This window comes from Euprymna scolopes, chromosome 45, assembly GCF_053919585.1.
Source record: "Euprymna scolopes isolate OS-2025 chromosome 45, ASM5391958v1, whole genome shotgun sequence".
Taxonomy (NCBI): Eukaryota; Metazoa; Mollusca; class Cephalopoda; order Sepiida; family Sepiolidae; genus Euprymna; species Euprymna scolopes.
The window spans coordinates 59,076,337-59,099,535 of NC_136526.1; the positions used below are offsets into that span (position 1 = coordinate 59,076,337).

Here is a 23,199-nt window from a genome sequence, read left to right on the forward strand (position 1 = left end):
CACGGACCACATTTGATTCTTGGTCGCCACCTTGGTTACTGATCTGAACTACGCCGCCATCTTTGTTTAAGACAATGTCTCAAAACTTAACACGTTTTCATAATATCAGATTCAATGAGACGGCCTCTAGAAGAACCAGATAACATGAGCTGAAGTTTTCGAAGATCAGGGGTCCTTACGTAACTTCACGAGAGAGTGTGTTACAGGAATGTGTCTGTTGTTTCATGTTTCTGTTTGCTTATGTAAGAATATATTTTTGTGGGTTTATTCTTCACATGAGAAATAAAATAAGTAATGTTTTTAGTTTGTGATATGTTGAATTCCATCATCAAGGTATTGGAAACTACATATTCTAAAGGCATGTAAGAAAAAGCCAATGAACATGCCAGTTTTTATCTATCATTTTGGTTCGAGTAGTAATGTAAGTAATTGTTCTTATGTGTAAGGAGAAAACTAACAAATAAATATAAATAAAAATGCATTAAAAAGGCAAAATTTACGGTTCAGTAAATATGCGTGTATATATGTATATAAATAACGTTTGAATATGTGTTATTAAATAAAAAAAATTATTTGAGCCATGGTATTACAAAGCTTAATTCTTTTAATCATAATATAAGAGCACGGTTATATATAGATAAAAACTGTCATAAAATAAAAAAAATATACAATACGTATATATTATTGATTTTCAATCAAAAACAAAGAAAAAAGATAGAAGAAATATACAAATATTTAGAAAAAATGTGGGGAAGGAATATATAAACAAAATAATATAGAATAATCTATATATATATATATATAAATGAAAATGTCTCTGTGTATGTCTGTGTGTGTCCATTTCCCTATACAATAACTGTATCATTTTCCGGTCTACAGACTCGAAATTTAACATAAGGAGTATTGAGATATGGAAAAATATTTTGATCGGTTTTTGGCCATAAATTGAACTGTCAAGGGATCAAAGTTCAACGATTTGACTTTTAAAAACTCTACCAAACTCCTCCGCCAATTTCGGGTCTAAACACTTGAAATTTTAGATATAGGTTCTTTGGACATGGATCAAACTTTATAATTTAATTTGAGCTTTCTAGGTTGGCAGTATTTTTGCGCGAACAGTTGGCAGAGTTGGTGGAAATTTTCTGTTTCTATGTCTATCCTTGTAGCCATGTCACTAGTAAGGGTGCTGGAGGTAAACGTTTTGTCTGGGCTGACGTTATCCGCCTGATAGTCAGGGACCCGAACCTTGGATTAACCACTAAGGAGGCTGTCCTATCAGCAGGTGCAAAGTACTGGGGCTGCTGTATTGCCATTTGGTGAATGGAATCTGGACCATGCAGTAGCTTCTGGTGGGGCCTCTCGATGCCATACTAGTGGGTAATTGTTACGGCTTTACCTTATCATGTGGTACAAAAAAAAAAAAATTCTTCGTTTCTTTTTCTCTCTTAGTTTCCCCTCTCTGTCCTGCTCTAAGTAAATCTGTCGACCTAGTCCACAAATTCCAAAATTTCATCATGACAAGTTTCAAGAAAAAATACACGATTAAACCCGGTTCTCCAACTTCCAACGTAGACCCCTACTACCATGTCTCCTTCTCCAACATCAGGGGTCTACGTTCTAACCTTCCAGAGGTTGAAACCCAATTACAGGAGACTAAACCAGACCTTTTATTTTTAAGTGAAACTGGCATTGGACAGGCTATTTCCCTTGATGAGTTTGCAATTACAGGATACTCTAACTTAACTTCTAAATCTGACCCCCAAGATCGCCATGGGCATGGAATATGTGCCTATATTAAAGATAGCTTTCCATGTGGGAGGGACATCTCCAGGGAAGATCCTAACTTACCTTATATGTGCTTCCGGGTTGCTTTAGCTCACACTACTGCATTTATATTTACTCTCTATCGCCCCCACAACAGCGGAGTTACTATCTTTCAAAGCATATCTGAGAAAATTGACCAAGTCCTTTCTACTTATCCTTCAGCTAACATTCACGTATGTGGAGACTTCAATGTTCACAACGTCGAATGGTTGACCCACTCAAACAAGACCGATGATGAGGGGAGGTTCTGTCATGATTTCTCCATTGCCTATGACCTCACTCAGATTGTTCAGGAACCTACCCGTGTGCCCGATAATGACGGCCAGTATGCGAGCCTACTAGACCTTTTTCTCACAACTTGCCCTGAACTATGTTCAGTTTCTGTTCTGTCGCCTCTTGGATCTTCCGACCACTCTGTTGTATCAATTAAGATAAAAATGAAATGTAATAAGTCCCCAGACGTACCTCTTCATCGTACAGTATATCGATACACTAAGGCTGACTGGGATAGCTTCCGTACATTTATATCTGATCTACCTCTGCATTCCATGTTTAAAAAGGATGTGTCCTCTATAGTATTAGACCTAACTGAATGGTTAATTGTAGGTATTGACCATTTCATACCCTCTAAAAAATTTCAGCAAAAACCTAACAGCCAGCCATGGTTCTCTCCAGAATGTGCTGCTGCCATTGCGCACAGAAATCACTTTTTCCACTGCTTCAAACGTAATAGATGTATGGAAACTAAAGCCGTTTTCAGGACTGCCAGCAACCATTGTAAGAAAGTAATAAGGAACGCAAGAGAGTTGTATGCTCAATCTGTTAAGTCCAAAGTAGCTGAGCAGCGGCTTGGTTCCCACCAGTTTTGGCAAATAGCAAACAGAATCCTGAACAGAAGCGTGTGCTCCATCCCAACTATTATCAATGGATCTGAGGTAATCTCGTCAGCATCAGACAAAGCCAAACTCTTTGTCAAGAACTTTGCAGCTAATTCTACCTTTTGCGACCAAGACCGCCAACCCCCAATATTTCCTCTTGTATCAGAAAACACGCTATGTGATATACGTATATCTGTACGTGATGTTGCCAAGCTAATCAAAAACCTTGATTCCAGTAAAGCAACTGGCCCTGATGGTATTCCAATTATAGTACTCAAAAAACTTCAACCTGAACTAGCGCCCATACTTACAAAACTGTTTAAACGTTGTCTTAAGGAGAATAGTTTCCCATCTCCCTGGAAAATCTCATCAGTATGCCCTGTATTTAAGAATTCAGGTGATCGCTCATCCCCCTCTCAGTACAGGCCAATAAGTCTCCTGTGCGTCATGAGTAAGTTGCTAGAATCTGTATTAAATACAGAAGTAATCAAACATCTCAACAAAAATAACCTTCTTAGTGACACTCAATATGGTTTCCGTTCTGCTAGATCTACAGCAGATGTCCTTACAGTTATATCGCATAGGATTAGCAAATCTCTCGACGGTGGCAATCTTTCTAGGGCAATTGCTCTTGACATATCTAAAGCCTTTGATAGGGTATGGCATAAAGGTTTACTTCATAAGATCGCTAGCTATGGTATAGCTGGAAAAGTCTTCTCAATTATTAAATTATTAAATCATTTCTTTCTGATAGATTCATAAGAGTAGTAGTTGAGGGGCAAAAATCAGAAGCTCACAATATTAATGCCGGTGTCCCTCAGGGATCCATCCTGGGCCCAACTCTTTTCCTGATCTACATTAATGATCTTCCAAATCATATCCTTACATCATTTGTAGACATTTATGCTGACGACACTACCATTTATGGTACCACATCTAAGACAGTAAACGAGCAAGTTCTCTCCAATTCTCTCTCCTCTGATCTTGAGCACGTAGTACAATGGGGAAAGGAGTGGCTGGTTACTTTTAATGCATCTAAAACCAAGCTTCTCTCTTTACATCATCAACATTCTAATCCACATTTGTCATCAATTGAAATGAATGGCTCTCGTCTTCAGGAGGCCTCAAGTTTTGACAAGCTTCTGGGCTTGACCATTACTCCTGATCTTAAATGGAACACGTATATCAAATCTGTTGCCAAGGCCGCTGGAAAAATGGTGGGATCTTTCTATCGATCCAGTAGATATCTCACTGCTGATGCTATTCTCTATCTATATAAGAGCCAGGTACGTCCAAGGATGGAATACTGTTGCCACATCTGGGCAGGAGCTGCTAGAAAGAACTTGTCCTGCCTTGATAGAGTTCAAAATAGACTTCGTAGCCTGGTAGGAGATGTCCTTTTCTCCTCCTTGCAACCTCTATCTCACAGAAGAGATGTTGCGAGTTTGTCTCTGATGTATCGTTATTTTCATGGAAAGTGTTCAACTGAGCTTCAATCTATGGTCCCCCCTCGCCAAACTTTCACAAGAAACACTCGTCTAGCTGTAAACACTATCAATAATTTCCCCCACTCTTTATCTGTGCCTAAACCTAAACGTAGATTCCATGAACAAAGCTTCTTTCTTAGAACTGCACGCCTGTGGAATTGTCTTCCGTTTTCCTGCTTTCCGGCTGACTACAATATGGTTTTGTTCAAGTCTAAAGTAAATAAGTTCTTGATGAGCCGTTCCATATAAGTTATTAAATTTACCAAATTTTCATTACTAATGATTACTATATTGACCAACTTCTACTGTACACTCTTTAACCCTTATCCTTGAGTGGCCTCTGGGCCTTGATAATGTGGTGATGCCTTTGTAAAAAAAAAAAAAAAAAAAAAAAAAAGAGCCCAAAACAATAAGTGCTAAGGAGTCAAAGTTAAAAAAAAATGACCTCTGTTGTCTCTTCCAAATTACTCAGCTAATTTTTGGTCTTAATATTTGAAATTTTACATAAAGTGTATTCAGGCATAGGGAAAGTTTTGTAACTGGTTTTTGGCCAAAAATTTAGCTGCCAAAGTATCAAGTTCAGAAGATTTTTCATTTTCGGTCTCTTGCAAACTATTAATCAATTTTTAGTCTAAACATTTGTAATTTTACATAAAGGGTGCTCACGCATACAGCAAGCTTTTTAATCAGTTTTTGGGCGAACCTTCCGCTGCCAAGAGGTCAAGGTTAAAATAGTTGACCTTTGCAAACTCTACCAAACTCCTTCGCCAATTTTGGACCTAAACACTTGAAATTTTACATGTAAGTCAGCTGGACATGGCTCAAACATTTTAATTTGATTTTAGCCCAAAACAATAAATGTCGAAGGGTCAAAATTGGGGTCAAAGTTTAAAAATATTTACCTCTGCAGTCTCTACTAACTTTTCTCTATAGTAGTTAAGAAAGTTTATTATATACAAAGGCATTACTGTACATATACACACTTTTTAATATATACATATGCACATGAAGTTATGAACAGTACATAGGCCCCAAGCTAAGCCGGGTTGAACTGCTCGTAAAATAAAAAATAAAGATTAAACAAATGCAGTATAATTTTTATAAAGTCAACAAAATACGATCCATCAAAATATCAAAGAAGGCAAATGGTAATCGATTAAGTCTTCAGTGCGGACCAGAAACCCCAAAATGATGATCTGACGTGTAAAATATAAAACTTTATGTGAAGCGTATTTGCATACATTTCTACACAACAATAAACAAATATCTATAAAAGTGAATCTATATACTCAATAAATTTTTTATTTACATACTTGAAATTTTGTATATAGGATATTCAGATATGGGAACATTTTTAATCGATTTTCTTCCAGAGAAAAGGACTGTAAAAAGATAAAAAAAATTAGCAAATTGGGACGTGGGAGTCATCGGATGTTTTGTGTTTGTCAACTGTTTTATGAGTGTGCATGCACGGTTGAGAAACATGAAAGCGTCTTAATGTGAAGTATATGTAGGTTTTAAAACACATTTAGCTGGACTCATGGTTATCGTACTTGACTCACTGTATTTACGTTTTGGTTTCGATCTCAGCTCGAGTATTTTTTTAATTACAAGAAAGTAACTTTAAAAAAAACACACAAAACTCACATGAACATGTTTTTGTTTCTTTTCGTTTATTACTTCATTTCTTTAAAGAATTTAATATTCTTTTCATTCTTTAGACTCTCGGGTATATAGCCGACAAAGTTATATACAATTAATCAACCGAGAACCACATCCGTCTAAATAAAAATATATAAGATATTAACGGATATACACTCAGGAGTCAAAATAATAAAAAGAATATGCTGTTGTCACAGCCCTAGTCATAAGACAATTACAAACAGTAAATTATAGATGCTAGAAGTCCTTGTAAGAGTGAAATAACCAGTCAAGAGGAAGCATGTTGAAATAACCAGGAAACACATAGAATCACAGAAGATTTGAAACCTAATCGTTATTTTTATTAAATAGTCTTGTTAGATTTTTAACACTCAGAACTACACGTTGTCTCTGAGAAAATCACACCCCAAAAATTCGACTTTTCAGTTTAAATGAAATGCATTTATTTATGGTTTTTCGAAAATAACGCATTATCTCGTTTTATAAGTCTTTTAGTTTATGTTGTCGTCAATGTAGTTAAATGATAAGGTGGGCGACCCAGGGTGGTAGCCGTTGATAAATCCAATCACTTTGACAAAGCCTGTCATAAGGTCTTCTAATAAAAAGTAAATCACATGGTATAACTGGACGGATATTAAATATAATTAGATCCTTCTTAGACAAGAGGGCCATCCAGGTTGATCTTAATAGACGTACATCAAAACAGTGTAATATTAATGTAGGACTGCCTCAGGGGTTAATCCTTTTGTCATTATTATTTCTTATCTTCAATAACGACTTCCTAATAACATTGTGTCCAAGATGGGTATATTTGCCAACTGGAACCACGCTTTAGTAAAGGCACAAAGAAAAACAGTCTTTTCTGCTAAATCAGCATGTTAACGTTAGGGTTAGCTGTTCTCATATTTTTAATTAAGATTCGAATGTCTTCATGTGTAGCATTGGATTTGACTGCAAATGCTTTGCCACATATATGATAAGAATACGAACGTAATTCTAACAGGCCTTTCTGCTAAATTAGCCTCAGAAAAGATGGAAGATATCTTCTCACAAACTTAGACTCTTGAGGACAGTGTCAAGTTACCATTCAAGTTCTTTGAAGAGTATGCTCTGCAATGTTTTCATATTTTTGTATCAATATATATTTAAATGTAATTGTTTTACCACACAATTCATATGAATAACAACTCTTGTTAGAGTGTTCTCATGTGTAGTTAAGCATTTGATTTGACTACAATTGTTTTGTTACATATATTACAAATTTTGTTAGTAGATTGTTAAGTGGGCAATCAATTTCTATGCAGACTGCGTTCTCCAATATGTTTTCCTATGTTGCATCAATATTTATTTAAATGTAATTGTTTTACCACACATTTCATAATAATTCTTGTGTCTTCATATGTAATTTAGCATTGGATTATTGGACAAATACTTTGCCATATATTACAAACTTATTAAAAGTAAGGAAAATAATTTTCTGTCTCCCCAGTTGACAATTTAAATATGTTGTAGTATTCCTTTCTTGTTATTTATGCGTTAGTTGGAGTTAACATTTGAACTCCATATGAGACACTTCAATATTCGAATTTTCCATTAAATTTTTTTCTCTGAAACAGTTAGTAAAGAAATTGAAAACAAAGCTTTCCTCCCCAATTAACCATTAAAGTTCTCACCTTAAGCATTCAAATTCTCTCTCTTCCGTGTGTTTGCATGTGTCTCGTCACATTCGTTTGATGTTTAAATGCTTTACCACAAACTTCACAAGAAAAAGGTTTCTCTCCAGTGTGTGTTCGCATGTGCACTGTTGCATTTGTTTGTTGTGCAAATGCTTTACCACACACTTTACAAGAAAAAGGTTTCTTTCCAGTGTGTGTTCGCATGTGTCTCATTACATCATTTTGTTGTGCAAATGCTTTACCGCACACTTCACAAGAAAAAGGTTTCTCTCCAGTGTGTGTTCGCATGTGTCCTGTTACATGATTCTGATGTGAAAATGCTTTACCGCACACTTTACAAGTAAAAGGTTTCTCTCCAGTGTGTGTTTTCATGTGTCTCCTTACATCATTTTGTTGTGCAAATGCTTTACCACACACTTCACAAGAAAAAGGTTTCTCTCCAGTGTGTGTTCGCATGTGTCCTGTTACATGATTTTGATGTGCAAATGCTTTACCACACACTTTACAAGTAAAAGGTTTCTCTCCAGTGTGTGTTCGCATGTGTCCTGTTAAATTATTTTGTTGTGCAAATGCTTTACCACAAATTTCACAATAAAAAGGTTTCTCTCCAGTGTGTGTTCGCATGTGTCTCGTTACATCATTTTGTTGTGCAAATGCTTTACCACACACTTTACAAGAAAAAGGTTTTTCTCCAGTGTGTGTTCGCATGTGTTCTGTTACATGATTTGTATGCGTAAATGCTTTGCCGCATACCTTACAAGAAAAAGGTTTCTCTCCAGTGTGTGTTCGCATGTGTCTCGTTACATGACTTTGACTGGCAAATTCTTTACCACACACTTTACAAGAAAAAGGTTTCTCTCCAGTGTGTGTTTGCATGTGTTTCGTTACATGATTTTGACATGAAAATTCTTTATCACACACTTTCCAAGAAAAAGGTTTCTCTCCAGTGTGTGTTTGCATGTCTTGGTGCATTATTTTTATGGGCAAAGTTTTTACCAGACACTTTACAACAAAAAGGTTTTTTCTTTTTTTTTTGGTTTATTTTATTTAAGTCGAAGTTCTCAGATATCTAGGGGCCCACAACCTGGGGCTAACACTTAAAGTTTATATGATATTCATAGATATTAAAATGTTTAATTTAAATTCTTTATCTCTCAAACACGGAATTAGTAAAGAGATTGAGAACATAATTTTCCTCTCCCCAATTAACAATATTCATAGGTTGTAGTATATGTTTCATTTTAGTCTCTTGGTCATACTGGATTCCAGGACAAGTATTTATCTAGTCTGGTGGAGTATCCAGCTGCGTGCTATTACTTGAGGTAACATCACTTGGAGAAGGTGCACCATTCTTCATAAAAGCTAATGTGGGTTAGCTATAGAGAGATCTTGTTTGGGCAGCAAATACTATGTGATGTTGAATATTTCGTCATGGTTTACTTCTATGGAAAAAGTATCCTCATGCCCAGTTGTTCTGACAACCCCCTGTACAGAGAGACTTAGACACTCGAGGACAGTGTCTAGTAGGCATTCAATTCTCTCCAGTAGACATTCAATTTCTCTCCAGTAGGTATTCAATTTTTCTCTCCAGTTTGTTCGCATGTTTGATGGTACATCACGATTGTTTGCAAATGCTTTGCCACCCTCTTTACAAACAAACTTGCTCTTTTGGCAGAGTTTACAGGTGCTCCTTAGTTTCAGAATATTTTGAAGATGCCATACCACACACTTCACATGTGTTATGTGTCAGCGTGTTAGTCTTTAAACTTTAACTGGTAGAACATGTTTTCCCACACACTTCACAAATCTTTATTTTTCTAGTCTGTTATGATTTCAAATTGCTGGAAGATGCTCCTCCAATATTATATTTTTATAGCAAAATGTCATTTAAAAATATTTGCAAAAGATAAGCTTTTGCAGTAGTGTTTATTTCTAAACTTCTTACTGAAAATTTTAAGCTAAGATGTATTCAAGAATAACATTTATTTTCAATGTCTCCAAACATGTTTTTATATCAAAATGCAACACATTTTCTGACAAGTTATTTTTTCTACTGTGTGTTCATCAACATACGTTCTCTAGTTTCTGTTTTATTTCTGCAAATTGATTCATCTTTATTCTTTAAAAGGAAATCAGTGATAATCTGAGTTCAGAAGAATAAAATTGCCGTTCACGTTTATTATATGAGTTTATTGTCCACTGTAACTCTTACCTGTTAAGAAAAACAATAAAATTATACAAATTTTACGTAAAAAATATGTAATCAATCAAGCCACAAACAAATAATAAATAGCTGTTTAATTCAGCTAGCCTTATTCTAGAAACTGAGGTCCCATTTTACCTGTTTACCAACCGGACGACTCTTCATCATTTGTGTCCAGATCCTTCCTTTCACATGTTTGTTCTACTAATTAGTGCTTTGGTTCATTTTCATACTATTTCTTTCGGGACATACATCAAAACTCATTTACTTACATCTTTGTGGTCGGCTTCTAATTATCAAAGTATACCTTTTTTTCATACTGATTCACTGCGATTTCCTCGCTGGGATTCTTCAAATTCGACAAAGACATCACAAAACGTCACCCTTTACTTAATAACAACCTTTTCTGTCAAATCCTACTTACATACTGAATGCTTAACTATGATGGTGAGTTTATCTGATTTTTCCTTTCTTTTCCATAAGAGCGTCCAAGATCTCAAAACAAAGATATTCCACATACATTCATTTCTAAAAATTTTTTATTGTATTTTGTTATATCTTTTTTTACATATATACGGCATATTTTACTTTTTCTTTTTTTAAATAAAAATTTTCAATCATATCGGAACTGAAATTTGTATAAACTCAACATTTTTAATTATATCAGAAATGACATTTATATGAACTCAACATTTTTAATTATATCGGAAATGACATTTATATAAACTCCACATTTTTAATTATATTGAAAATGACATTTATATAAACTCAACATTTTCAATTATATCTGAAATGACATTTATATAAACTCAACATTTTCAATTATATCTGAAATGACATTTATATAAACTCAACATTTTCAATTATATCGGAAATGACACTTATATAAGCTCAACATTTTTAATTATATTTGAAATGACATTTATATCAACTCAACATTTTTAATTCTATCGGAAATTATATTTATATAAGCTCAACATTCTCAATTATATTTGAAATGACATTTATATAAACTCAACATTATAAATTATATCAGAAATGACATTTACATAAACTCAACATTTTCAATTATATCGGAAATGACACTTATATAAACTCAACATTTTCAATTATATCAGAAATGACATTTATATAAACTCAACATGTTCAATTATATTAGAAATGACATATGAACTCAACAATTTTAATTATATCGGAAATGACATTTATATGCAAGTACAGTACGTTAGTGTGGAGATTTAATGAAGTGTTTACTTAAGGGGGTGGTTCATCAGGAATTTGTTTAAGTGGGACTTGAAAAAATCCAGGTTGTAGTCAGGTGGGAAGTAGGCAGAGGGAACAGAGTTCCACAGGCGTGCAGTTCTAAGAAAGAAGCTTTGTTCATGGAATCTATGTTTTGATTTAGGCACAGATAAATAGCGGGGGAAATTTTTGACAGTGGATTCAGCTAGACAGGTGTTTTTCATGAAAAATTGACGAGGGTGACCAGAGATTGGAGTTCAGATGAGCACCTGTCAAGGAAGTAACGATAAAACAAAGACAGGCTCGCAATCTCTCTTCTGTAGGATAGAGGTTGCAGGGAAGAGAAAAGGTCATCCACCACTAAGCCACAAAGTCTATTTTGTACTCTGTCAAGGCAGGATAGGCTGTTTTTAGCAGCTCCTGCCCAGATATGGCAGCAGTATTCCATCCTTGGGCGTACTTGGCTTTTATATAGATAGAGAATTGCATCAGTTGTGATATATCATCTGGAGCGGTAGGAGGATCCCACCATTTTTCCAGCGACCTTGGCAACAGATTGATGTACATGTTCCATTTCAGATCAGGAGTAAAGGACACACCCAGAAGCTTGTCAAAACATGGGGCTTCTCCGAGACAAGAGCCATCCATTTCAATTGCCAGATGGGGATCAGAGCGTTGATGATGTAAAGATAGGAGCTTGGTTTTAGATGCATTGAAGGTAACCAGCCACGTCTTCCCCCACTGAACCATGCGCTCGAGATCAGAGGAGAGAGAATCAGAGAGAACTTTGTCATTTACAGCCTTTGGTGTGTTGCCATAGATGGTCGTGTCATCAGCATAGATGTCAACGAATTATTTAAGTGTGTGTTTATGGAGATCATTAGTGTATATCTAGAAGAGCGTTTGTCCCAGGATTGACCCTTGAGGGACTCCAGCATTACTACTGCAGGCTTCTGATTTTTTTTCCATCGATCACTACTCTTATGAACGTATCGGAGAGAAATGATTTAATGATTGAGAAAACATTTCCAGTTATACCGTAGCTGGAAATCTTGTGAAGTAGGCCCTTATGCCATACCTTGTCGAAGGCCTTTGATATTGCCCTAGAAAGGAAGCCTTTGTCAAGAGATTCACTAATCCTATGAGATATAGCCATTAGCACATCCACGGTAGATCTTGCAGAACGGAAACCATATTGTGTGTCACTAAGAAGGTTATTTCTGTTAAGGTGTTTGACTATTTTCCATTATATTAGAAATAACATTTATATAAACTCAACATTTTCAATTATACCGGAAATGACATTTATATAAACTCAACATTTTCAATTATATCGGAAATGACATTTATATAAACTCAAAATTTTCAATTATATCGGAACTGTCAGATTTCAATGAGTATTTGAGGTAACCTTCTGTTCCCTATATGTCTTGACCTACTATGAATAGAGTTCCTTCGTCGTTTTCAGTTTTTGAGTTTCTATAATTTGCAGTAAGACTTCCTCAGGTTTAGATCACAGGACCCATGTTAAGTTCCTGTATTGTTGACCTCTGCTTTTGATTAATCATTTGAGTTGTGTTAGTGTGAATTATCAACAGGCACTCTCAGTGTAAAACTAAGAGATTGAGATTTCAAGATATAAAATTCTCACTGAAAAATGGATGCTTCTTATGCGGATCTTCGGGGTTTCATCAGCAGGACTGATTATATCTTGGAGGAATTGGCAAAGTCTCAGTGTAAAAGCAATGAGATTGAGATTCTAATGATATCAGTGGCAAGATATGTCGAGATATCATTGAATTATCACCAAAAAGGGATGCTTCTTATGCGGATATTTGGGGTTTCATCAGCAGGACTGATTCTATCTTGGAGGAATTGGCCAGCTCACTTGATTGTGACTTCTCTGAGGATGATTCGGCAGCGGCTCAATTGATAGCCAAAATTTTTGTAAGTTTTAAGATATTTGAAGGGAGAGTTGATTCAATTATGTGGAACTAGAATTCTGTCTTTGTCTTTTTGCGAGACACCAATGAAGCAATCAATCATTTGCTAATTCCTGGCAGCAGATTGTCTGCTCCTTCTCCTCTGGTAATCTTACAATGCATGTTCTGGTGCAAGTTGCCAACTCATTGGATTTATTTTTAAATTTAGTATTTATCGTTGGAGAAATTCAAATGAACTCGAGGTCATTTCTTGTCTATTGCATTCATTTCAATTAAGTAGACTTTTTTTCCAGCAGTTAAAAAAATCCCAAACCTTCAAGGATAGAAAATATCATGGTCAGTTGTCCTAGCATGCAAATAAACTTGCAGGGGTTGCATCAAGAGTACAGTATAAAGAAGCCTCAGGATACTCGTCAATATAAAGGGGTGGGAGGTGAACCTAAAAATCAGTTTAATAGCAAGAACATCTAAAGCGATCACCATCCTTAACAAAAAAGCGAAATCTGTTCTTGTCCTTTTCCAGGGCAATGTGAACCATCAAGAATGCTTTCCTGATATCTGCAAACTTTGTTGGCTCTGAATGGCATCAGTAAATCCAATATGTCCCTGTCATGTTCACCCAAGAGTAAACAACCCCGTTTAATGAAGCCAAGCAACCAGTCTTCATGTTACAATTAAATATTGGACTGATCTTAGTAGTTGCTGCTGGATCTGCCTTAAAAATGGGTCTATACTGTATCCAGATATAATCCCAAAACTTTTAAGGAGCAACATTTCCTCAATCATTCTTCTGCTGAAGGAACACATTCATATACTTCTCATACAAAACTTTTGAGGAGCAACATTTCCTCAATCATTCTTCTGCTGAAGAAGCACATTCATTTACTTCTCATACAAACCTTGTTTCTCTAAGCTCTTGACTACTCAACTCAAAATGTGGAAGGCAATTACATGATTTGAAGCTTCTTGAGCAAGTTTATCTGCATGTAACGACAACTGAACATATTTTCCATTCTTGAATTTATTATAGATTTTTGAAACCACTGGTTCTGATCCTGTTCATAACTTAAAACATCTTCTCTGAATGACTAATGATTCAATGCTGAACATCTTTTCTAATCCTCTCTCGAAATTGCTGAAAGGGAAGACATTCACTGAGAGGTCTACATAAGTAGAATTAGCTTCCAGAACAAAGCAAACATGAGCTGATTTCACGTGGGGAGTTTTCTCTATTACTGAAGTAAAAAAAGGAGAATGCTCTGGAACAGAGGCAGTGTCTGTTGAAAAAAAAGAGTCAACCTCACCAAAGGTGATGAGACCAGCAGAGACAGAGAAATCTCAACCCCACAAAAAATGCACCAACGCTAAGGGACCAAAATTTTGTACTAGATCAAGTCCCATAATTCCCTCTATAGACACCAAATCTGTGCCCGACTCAAATCATCCAGTCAGACTATATCTGATCCATTTGAACTTTTCCAAAGGCAGGTGCCAATGTTTCAAATGTAGAGATAGATCCAATGATTCTACAACCAGCACCAGAACATGCCTAGTAAGGCCAGACCCCAAAGCCACGTCGAGTACCACATCCTTAAACTTCCTCTCACATTCTCCAAGTAGGGTAGTCAATTTCAAATGATAATCTTAACCGTCAGAACCCAAGGAATACAAGACATTCGCAGACAAGTAAGTTCGACCACTGCTAGCAGGCAATTCACCAAAACAGAAGGTAATGCAAATGACAGGAGGTAATTTACTAAATTATCCAGAGGGACGTTGGAAATCTGAGGCAAGTTGAAAAATGGCATCTCGGCTTGTAGAGACTTCTGTACACTAGTACCTTTCCACTAGTGATGAAGCCCCCTCGTACAGGCAAAACACTGTTCACTCTTACTATATTCCAACTATCAAAAAAAGCCTAGGTAAAGTAAATTCCAGAATTTATTACAAACCTGGATTTATTTTTTCCTACATTAGAAGAATATAGGACTTTGTCTACCTCCTCCCCAAAGTAAAAAGTAACAGCATAACGAAAAATATTCTTCTATAAATAGATACATATGCACACAATATCCGGTTAATAAAAATTACCTTTCCACCTCTAAAAAATATGGTCAAATTCTCTTTTGACCAAGCAAAACGGGCTGGAAACCATAGTGCCTAAAAGAAACGATAAGTGCTAATTTTTAACATTCATCTCAATCCTAACAAAATGTATACATGCTGCCTCGTTTGGTTTTGTTTTTCTCTTGTCTTGCTTTATTTATATTTATTTAGTGTGTCTTTATTTTTCTTGTTTTGCAAACTTTCTCTTGTCCTAAGTTGAAATTCGTCAACCCTCTCCTTCGTACGGGCAAAACGCTGTTCACTCGTACTATATTCCAAGTAAACTAGCCTACAACTTTCATATATTCGCATCTACTGGAAATCTGCCCATATATCTATTTACTTTATTATACATACTGAATATGCAATAGCTCCAATTATACCTTCACTGTATTGTACTTCATATAAAAAACTGAATACGCCATAGCTTATAATTTTCTTCCAATTATACATCTTAAACTTCATGTCATCTTAAATATCCAGAGCTTGGGCAACAAAATTTTTTGTTAATTCTTAATATCAAGCCACTCTGTAACGTGTTATCCTATTCCTAAGCCAACATAAAAAAATTTAATTATGAATTTAAAGGGAAAATATTAAACCATATATTAACTCCTTCCAACAAACATGTTTCAAATATAGCTGCTTCCACTACATCAACTTTTACTCACCCCTCCTCCAGTAACAATGAAATAGCAATGCCCCTTAATCACTTTGAGGAGGATAATTTTTCAGTAAATATATAACCTTTACAAACTAACCCAGTAACATTAACTTCCCACGCGGGGTTGCAGAACTACCTGGATTGGGACCCAGGTGCAGGGCAAACCCTCTTGGTGCTGATGGACCCGTAGATCTTCCCAGGTCATCTCTCTAAAAGGAAAACTCTGAAGCTAACTCTAAGGGAAAGGATGCCTATCCAATCTTGGATGACAACCTTCCTAGAGCTGGTGACTCAAACAACTTACCGGGCTGCAAACCTAAACTGCTTAAGGAGTAGATAGGCACTGATTATCTCCCGGCTTCCATACTTTTTCTTTGCCTATTAGCTAGGGATAAAGGTCGAATCACAGGGATTCGACAGAAACACTCAGTGGTCGATCTTGTTTCCTGACTAAGGCAATGAACGCTGTTTTCCCCACGCCCGATATATCCCCTCCCTCTAAACTGGTCACTTGTGAATGCTTGAATGCTATAATGCCAGTGCAAGTAGATTGGATTGACCATCGTCTGATGGATTGAGGATACTGGCTTGACAGTTCCTGGCAGGTGCCCTAACTCTTTGGTAGCGCTTAGAGTGGCTGCTTCATCAACAGTTGAATAATATTGGGATGTTTTTAGTGCCATGTCGGGCATGGAAAGAGGCCCTGCTCTCATCCTCAGTGAACTTTCCTAAGACCAAAATCCTAGTAGATGGAAGGTCAACTGATGGTCTACTTGTGTTGCATGTCTTGTATTCTGCATAGCCACTTATTCAACACCCCTTACCTAAACTGAAACTCTTTAAAAAAAATGACAGTACAATCTAAAATTACACTTAAATCAGGACAAAACTCAAAACCAACTTGCTTCCTCCCTTGAGGCTTGCATTTACAAACATCCGTAGGCTTACAACTAATTTAAATGATGTTGAATCATTTCTCCTTACAAACACCCCGGATATCTTCGCATTAAGGGAGACTATCCTACATTTCTCCATTCCCTCTAACATAAGGACTCTCGACAGACATATGCATGGGCTTAGAACCTATATTCGAAACACCCTCCCCTTGACTAGAGAAACAAAACTAGAATTGGACAATCAAGGCTTTATGTGCTTTAGACTTAATACGCAACATAACATTAGTTACTTTTATTTTCTCTACTGCTCTCCCTCGAACCAGGACTGTACCCTAATAAACAAAGTCTCTGACAGTATAGATACAGCACTTTCCCTCAACACTAGCGCACAAGTACATGTATTTGGTGACTTCAATGTCCACCACAGCAACTGGCTTTGATGTTCTACTTACACTGACACAGATGGTAGCACAACACATAGCTTCCCTACATCTCATTCCCTATCAAGATGGTTATGCTTTCAACCCGTTTCCCAGACCAGCAAGAACAAAATGCATCACTTCTCGATCGGTTTCTTACCACAGTCCCCGATGATTGTGTGACAAATGCCTACAGCCCACTTGGGAACGTTGATCATGCAGTGATACTGGTTGAAATCGCCCTAAACTCTAGAGCAAAAACTGAAGAGGCATTGCTCAAAACAACAAGATATTATAAAAAGTTGACTGGGAAGCCATCAGGGATCTCATCAGAGACACACCATGGCGAAATATCTTTTCACTTCCTGCTGAACAGTGCACAAATGAGACCACTAAATGGTTCAAAATGGCAATTGAAGCACATGTTCCCACACAGAAAAGTTATAGCCGGCCCCACTCTCCCCAATGGTTTACTTCTACTTGTGCAGCTGCCATTGCGCAAAGGCAGCATGTGTACTGCAGATTTAACCAACAGAGGTCCAGTTAAAACAGACAGAAGTATATAGAAGCCAGAAGTAACTGTAAGAAAGAAATAGAGACAGCTAAGAATTTACAGAAACCCCCAAAAAACGCATTGAAGCACAGAAAATAGGAATCCGGGACTTCTGGAATATCTACAACATTGTAGTAAAAAATCAGACAGACGCCACCTTAGACGATCTGAAAATCACCCCTTCTCAGATGCATGCTCTCATAAAAAATCTTGACACTTCAAAAGTATGTGGACCTTATCTCATCCTAGCTCTGTTATTAAAAAAGTGCTCTGCGGAAGTAGATCCAGTTCTCTCCAAACTTTACAACAAATACCTTAACGAATCTGGCTTTCCTATCTGCTGGAAAACTGCTTCTGTGGTACCAGTTTTCAAGAACTCTGGCGAAAAAACTGACCCAGTAAATTATCACCCCATTAGCCACTTCCCAATTTTCGCCAAAATATTTGAGTCCATAATTAACCAAGCTCTAGTCTATCGCCTTACAGATGCTAAACTTCTGACTATTATATGGATTAAGGCAAACCTGTTCCACAGCAGACATCCTACCTATAATCGCTGAATGTATATAACATTCACTGGACAAAGACGGGGAGGACAGAGTGGTAGCTCTAGATATATCTAAGGCTTTTGACAGGGTATGGAATGAAGGTCTCAGGAAAATCAGATCATACGGTATCACTGGTAGAATACTTAACATAATTAAATCCTTCTTAGATAAAAGAAAAATCTAGGTTGTCCTCGACGGTTGTACATCTAAACAATATGATTTAAATGCGGGAGTGCCTCAAGGGTATATCCTTGGACTTCTATTATTCCTAATATTCATAAAGGACCTCCCTGACAAAATTGTTTGTGAGATGGGTATATATGCTGATGACACCACGCTCTATAACAGACACAACAAGAAAACAAATGAACACATATCTAAAGAAATGGAAGAAACACTAGAGGATGACCTCCAATCTGTAGTAAAATTGGGACAAAAATGGATGGTCACATTCAAGGCTGCCAAGACTAAACTTGTTTCCTTCAATAATTACAAGAAACCTTCTCTACCACCAATGACAATTCAATATTTGTAAGGGTGCTCGGTTTCTACTACAACATTCTAGTAAATCAAACCTCCAAATTGGAACCACTCAGGCACATCCTTAAAAACTTTTCATTTATTAATTTGAGGACAATAATATTATCCAATATATTCAGTATTACTTTCATTGGTCACCATCTTTGTTTTTGTACATAGACATATACAATTTTTTTGCGCTCTGAAAAATTGAATGGATGCTCGCACAAAATTTTATTTAAATCCGATATTCATTTTCAGCATACTTGAAAACATACAAAAGTCGTCATTTTAAAGGAAAATGTTGATAATCTTGAAGATTCGCCTTCCTTTGTTTACCAAGAAATTTGGCGGGAGTGACGTCTGACATATTTTTAGCTACGGATGACCAAAACCGTTTAGAATTAACCTTTTTATTCTATATAAATTTTATTCAAACGGTCTTTATTTGAACTTAATGAGCTGTTTTTTTATATTTATTAACTGTTTTATTATTTTATCAAATAAAAATAGAACTTTTCTAATGAAATATATATGATGGACTGTTTTCCAAACATCGAAATTTTAAAATTAAAGTTACTTTTATTTAAAATAAAAAAAGAATGACGAGTTTTTTTCATTTGTTTTAATTCAATTTTCACCCCAAACAAGGCACAGTGCCACATTGAAGTAGGGGGCTACTATCGGGGACATAATTTGCAGGGGCACTATGAAGTGAGATGAGCAGCAAGATGGTTGTTCACATTGCACTTGACCTTCTGCATATCAGTACAGTTGGGAAAGCAGAATCCCGGAAGGGAGTTCTAAAGACTTGCAGTTCTGGGGAAGAAACTATTGGAGTAAAAGGCTTTCTTACACCTAGGGATCTCTACTGTAAAGGGGTGGGACTTAGTTGCTTGTCGGGTTTGTCGGAGGTAGTCACGTCGAGGAGGTACAAGTGCATTTAGTTCGTCAGAGCATTAAAGTATTTGTAGAACAGGCAGAGGGATGCTACGTTTCGTCGATGGGACAGAGGCTGAAGCCTAGATGACAGTTTAGGACCTATCAGGTTAGCAACTCTCTTTTGAACCCTGTCCCGGAGTGAGAGACAAACAGCAAATGCACCAGCCCAAATGTTACAACAGTACTCCATACATGGGCGAATGGTGGCCTTATAGAGGTACAGGATACTTTCAGGTCTAGCATGGTAGAGATAGCCCACTTTCCTTGCAGTGCTCTCAATGTATCTATTCCAGTTCATGTTCCGTGTAAACATTAGGCTGAGGAGTTTAAAAAATGTACTTTAGGTAATGTGTTCTTGGCCATTGGTATTGTTGGTAGAGAAGGTTTCTTATAGTAATTGAAGGAAACAAGCTTAGTCTTGGCAGCATTGAATGTGAACATCCATTTTTGTCCCCATTCCACTACAGATTGGAGGTCATCCTCTAGTGTTTTTGCATGTCCTTAGATATGTATTCACTTGTTTTCCCCTCATGTCTGTTATAGAGAGTGGTGTCATAGGCAAATATACCCATCTCAGAAACAATTTTATCAGGTAGCTCATTTATGAATATCAAGAATAATAAAGGTCCAAGGATAGACCCCTCAGGTACTCCTGCAGTCATCTACAGGAATCCTTCTATCGGTGGCGAATCAAAGACAATTATTTTGGAAATATCATGTATTGGAATCAATTTTTTTATGATGTTTGATTAAAATGCATGAACAATGAAAAAAAACAAAATCTTTTTCTTTAAAGAAATGTTAAAATCTTATGTTATAAAAGACCAAGAAATTCTATTTTTTATGCAAAAATTTGTTAAAAAGTTCAAATTAACAAAGACAATTATTTGGGGAACATCATGTATTGGATACGATTTTTTATGATGTTTGATTAAATATATGAGAAATGTAAAAAAAAACAACTTTTCGTTAAATATATTTTTTAAAATTTATTATAAAATATCTATAAAGTCTATGTTTTATGTATATAAAACTTTGTTGAAAAGTTCAAATAAAGTTTATAATGTATTAAAAAAACACCTCGTTTTTTGTAATAAAACTAACTTTAATTTCAAAATTTCGATATCGACATTTACATAACTTTTATTATAAAAGTAAGGTAAACGTGCATAAACATATTATTGGGGAAAAACAGTTAATAAATCTAAAAAAAGTCCATTAAGTTCATATAAAAACTGTTTAAATAAAACTTCTAAAAAAAAACGTTCATTGGGTCAAGGTCAAGTTTCTTTCCAACTCCTACGACAACTTTAAAATGACGATTTTTATAAGTTTTCGGTGGTGCAGAAAACGAATATCACATTTAAATTTGGGGCAAATAAGTAGTTTTCATGATATGAAGAAATTACTTTTAAAAAAAATGGGGGATAACTTTCCGATATAAATTTAACGTAAAATGAGCACCCACTGCCTGGCCACTTAGTAATTTCTTCATATCATAAACAAATTTAACAGTGATATTCGTTTTCAGCACACCCGAAAACCAGCGTTGTTTTTTTTTTTTTTTTTTTTTACTAAGAGTTCCGTTTTTTTCATCTTATAATTTAGGACGCTAATTATGCTGTCAGTAAGTTTCGTTCTTTTTTTCATTATAGAACTTGTATAGTTGACAGTGTTTGTAGCTAACCTTTTGCAGTTAAATGGGCTGATAAACATCAAAACAAAATAAATACAAAAAGCAAAAGTTCAGCTAGAATTCGTCACTGCCAACTTTTTCTCTCAACTTCCAGCACGTGTTCTCCCCCTACCTCTGCCAACAGGCATTTTATTAGAAAACTGACCCCATTCCATTTGCATACGTGTGAAGTGGAAGATGAGATCTTGTGAGATTCCACAAGACTACACCTTATAACTCCATGGCTGCCATCTTTAATTTCTCTTTCTATCAGATCCCATCCGAAGGTAAGTTGTATAACCGCTCAATACACACACACGCGGGCACTTTCTTCTTTGATTATTACATTCAACTCTACAGTAAGTTTACAAAAACACTTTTGTTTTGCGTTCTTTTTTCATTATAGAACTTGTATAGTTGCTAACAGGTACTTCTGCAGTTTGATATTTCACAAAAGTTCTGTTTACATTAGGGGGCGGTGGAGTGGCGGCTAATAAAAACAAAATAAAATGTTAGCGATTGTGAATGACCACACATACACATCTGTATTGATTTAAAGACAAAAACATTAATATAAAACCGGTCGTAAATTGATTTAAAAAATCATTTTTTTATTTAGAGTTTAAAGATGTCATTGAAAATAAATATTAATATATTTAAAAAAAAGGGGTACTAGTGCACTTAATAATCCGTGCTGAAATAATAACGTTATTATTTAAAGAGCCATTCTTAACATGGGGAGGGTGTTTTGTACCTATTCTATACTTTAACCTTACAATTGAATAATAATAAAAAAAAAACATATCATAAAATTTTAATTAAACTTGGAAATACGATTTCAAAAATAGCGCGGATCAGTAAGTGCACTAGCCCAAAAAAAAAAAAAAAAAAAAAAAGAAGTAAATAAAGGCTCAACTTTCTAAACCGGAATTTTATAAAGTATGGATTTATTACACTACTGGTCCACCATACATTCAAAGAAAAAAATGCGTGGCTTAGTAGCAGCATAGACAACCATAACAAAAGAATACCGACGCTTTTGTTTATCTCTATTATAGAATTTATTCAAATGTTTTTTTGTTTTAATTTGAACTCCGTAAAACAATGTCCAAACTCCATTTAAACATATTTTTTATATAATATAATGGTGCTAATGCAGAGAATCCGCGCTATTTTTTTTAAAAATCGTATTTACACGTTTAATTAAAGTTTTATGATGTTTTTTTTATTATTATTCAATTATAAGGCTAAAGTATAGTATAGGTACAAAACACCCTCCCCTCCCCATGTTAAGAATGGATCAGCATGAGTGACTCACTCTCTGCATGCATGAGTACCAATATAATTTTTGTATTATAAAATAAAATATTCAAATTTAAGAGAATGCGATTTTTTTATCAATTCTTTTTACATTACAAATAATATCGTAAAAAGTCATAAAATTACTTACTTTTTTGTTCAGTTTTTTCTTCTTTTTTTCAATGATTTGATTTAAAGAATGAAAGAAAATTTCGATAAAAAAATAATTGATTTAAAGAAAGAAATTGATTAAATTTAACGTTAACAAAAATAATATCTTTTTTGTTAACCAGCTTTTTCAAACAAGTCACGTCGTCGGAATAACTAAAAAAAAACAAAAGCAAGAGCGACAATCAAGGGAGGTAATTTTATCCTCAAACTACATTTTCATATAATCCAGTTCGTTATGAAATTATCATGTTAAAAGCAGAATAATATTTTATTTCTATAATTTTTAACAAAAGTTTTTTAAAAATTTTAACAGAAGTTTAAAAAAAGAAAAAAAAAACAAATAAAGTACAATTTTTTGTCGAAAATCATTAAATAAAACTAAGATATTAAAAAAAAAAATGTTTTTGAAAACTAAAATAAAACTGGTTTCTGATATATTTTTTGAATTTAGGAAAACTCGTCCCCGGAAAACTCGTACCCAGAAAACTCGAC

The 23,199-nt window shown here is 35.3% G+C and overlaps 1 protein-coding gene across 1 annotated transcript; it reads right to left on the reverse strand.

The window, feature by feature from the left end:
• Window positions 1–4,592: 4,592 nt before the first annotated feature.
• On the reverse strand, window positions 4,593–22,872 carry LOC145269761 (uncharacterized). The gene is made up of 2 exons (XM_080125490.1): window positions 22,688–22,872; window positions 4,593–9,739 (listed from the first exon to the last, which is right to left on the reverse strand). Exon 2 carries the CDS (start codon window positions 8,497–8,499, stop codon window positions 7,534–7,536), a length of 966 nt encoding a protein of 321 aa, XP_079981616.1. The 5' UTR covers window positions 8,500–9,739; window positions 22,688–22,872; the 3' UTR covers window positions 4,593–7,533.
• Window positions 22,873–23,199: the final 327 nt, after the last annotated feature.

Excerpts from the sequence above, each read along its gene's own strand:
- LOC145269761 (XM_080125490.1), bottom strand. The coding sequence starts at position 8,499 with ATGCACCAAGACATGCAAACACACACTGGAGAGAAACCTTTTTCTTGG.